The sequence below is a fragment of the Fulmarus glacialis genome, unplaced genomic scaffold (assembly GCF_000690835.1).
Source record: "Fulmarus glacialis isolate BGI_N327 unplaced genomic scaffold, ASM69083v1 scaffold10694, whole genome shotgun sequence".
Lineage (NCBI taxonomy): Eukaryota > Metazoa > Chordata > Aves > Procellariiformes > Procellariidae > Fulmarus > Fulmarus glacialis.
The window spans coordinates 27,325-29,419 of NW_009206094.1; the positions used below are offsets into that span (position 1 = coordinate 27,325).

The following is a 2,095-nucleotide window of genomic DNA, read 5'->3' on the forward strand; positions in this document are numbered from 1 at the left end:
AGTTGCCGCTTTGTGCTGGTGCCTGGGCTTCACTCGTGCCTTTCCTCCTACCGAGACCGGGCAGCCCCTCAGCCGCCTGGCCGGGGGCTGCGGTGGGGCTCATTTGTGCACCTCGGGATGGGGCGGGGGGCACCGGCTCAGCACAGCAAGGGGCTCGCTTGGCTCGTTAGCAACTGAGCCGGCTGGTGATGCAGCCGGACTGCCGGCTCCAGCTGTGGGACAGGGCAGGTCGCAAAGGTATGGGACAAATGTTTTCGCTACGAGCGGGACTGTGCTAGTTTCTATCCAATTTGAGTAAATCGGTGAGATCTCATCTGCCTCTGCCGTGCAGATCTGCCACCACGGGTGTATTTTGTTGTTGTGGAGGATCAGTCTCATATGTCCCTATTTTTATGTCCCTTATCGAGCTGAGGAGCTGCCCGTAACTCACTTCTCCCCCTTCTCGCCGGCAGGCTGTCCAGGGGACGGGACTGGCATTTATAGTCTATTCTGAAGCGATCAAAAACATGGAGGTGCCCCAGCTGTACTCCGTGCTCTACTTCTTCATGCTGCTGATGCTGGGCATCGGCAGCATGCTGGGAAACACCGCCGCTATCCTCACGCCGCTGACCGACAGCAGGGTCATTGCTGCCCGTTTCCCCAAGGAGGTGATCTCAGGTAAGCACCCGCCGTGAGCAGCGTAGCCCATGCAGGGAGAGAGCACCTGTGTGCAAAATCTTTGGTGTCCCACAGCCGTTGAGGGTCCTTCTTTGACCTCAGGTGGAGCAGAGAATATCAAATATGCTGCCGGAAGGGTTTGGCTGCCCTTGGGCAATTCTGCCCAGCCTGTACAGCACTTTCCCTCGGGAGCTCTCAAAGCACTAGAGCAATCGTGGCTGTGTATTTGCAGGCTTCCCGACACACCCCAGCTCCTTCAGACTGGTGTCTGACCGGTGAAACTCAAAGGGCCAGGAGACATGTCAAGACACCTGCAGTGAGTGGCTCCTCAGTCACACCACTGGTATCCCAACTGCGAACCACCTCGGTCTTTGGCCAAAAGTGATAGGCGCTCCCGTTTGGGCATGGAACCTGTTGTGCCACCTTAAAACCTGTTCTAGCTGGATGCCCAGCAGTAACAGCAGATGCTGTGCAACATGCGACAAGGCTATAGCCAAGATTGGGTTTGTCTTGACCCTGCTGGGACAATGTGCTGTGACTGTGCAGGTCTAAGGAGCAGCAGTTTAAGGATACGCCAGTACAGTCACACACACAGAGCCAGGGTCTTTTCCAAAGGGAAAAAAATTATCTTTTTCCTCCAAAAAAGCTGCTTCCCAACAGAAATCAGTAGAAATCCCTCCAGCTTTTTAGCCACAAGAAGTACGACATTTCCCCCACGCAATTAGATTTCCAGGTGTAACGGCAGGCTCCCTGTTTCATCCACGCAGGTGTTGTGTGTTTCATTAACTGCGTGATTGGCCTAATCTTCACCATGGAGGCTGGAAATTATTGGTTTGACATATTCAACGACTACGCAGCCACCCTCTCGCTGCTGCTCATCGTGCTGGTAGAAACCATTGCTGTGTGTTATATCTACGGGTTAAGAAGGTAAAAGCTTGAACCCTCCTTTCTTCATAGTGGGATAGCAGGGGTGTGACCACTGGCCAAGGCACACAGGGCCAAGAATAAAAAATACCACCCCGGGCTACATTTTTCTCCTACACTATGGTATCAGCAAGGCAATGGGGTCTCCCCGGCTCTGCAGACCCCTTCCAGGGCCTCGGGTTCAGGGCTGCGTGGGGGCCAGGCTGGGCTGACACCTTCTCTGCAGGCAAGGGAGTACTAACGAGCCGCACACGCTGCTCCCTGCTGCTCTTGTCTTTTGGTCTCAAGAGCACCTTCTGCCGAAACTGCTGCTTCTCCTTTCACAGCAATTCAGCGCGAGCACAACAGTGCCAGTAAGCCTGGTTTCAAACCTTGCACATCGCTGGTCTCCCAGGTCATCCCTTGCGGATAAAAGCAAGATTCAGCATCAGGAAAGGTTTTACACAGCGGAGGTGTTTGTGCTCAGGGCATCTAAAGGAAAAAGCGTTAGTATTTGCTTTGTTAGTCCGCTAGC

General features: G+C 54.0%; 1 protein-coding gene across 1 annotated transcript in view; it reads left to right on the forward strand.

Moving 5' to 3' along the window:
- The window catches only part of SLC6A20 (solute carrier family 6 (proline IMINO transporter), member 20), a gene marked incomplete at its 3' end in the record, with an annotated part of 11,389 nt that extends 9,805 nt beyond the window's left edge, over window positions 1-1,584 (forward strand). The window contains exons 8-9 of the mRNA XM_009575622.1: window positions 431-657; window positions 1,425-1,584. Of these exons, the coding sequence (XP_009573917.1) occupies window positions 431-657; window positions 1,425-1,584 (387 nt within the window). The remainder of the gene's footprint in view (window positions 1-430; window positions 658-1,424) is intronic.
- Window positions 1,585-2,095: the final 511 nt, after the last annotated feature.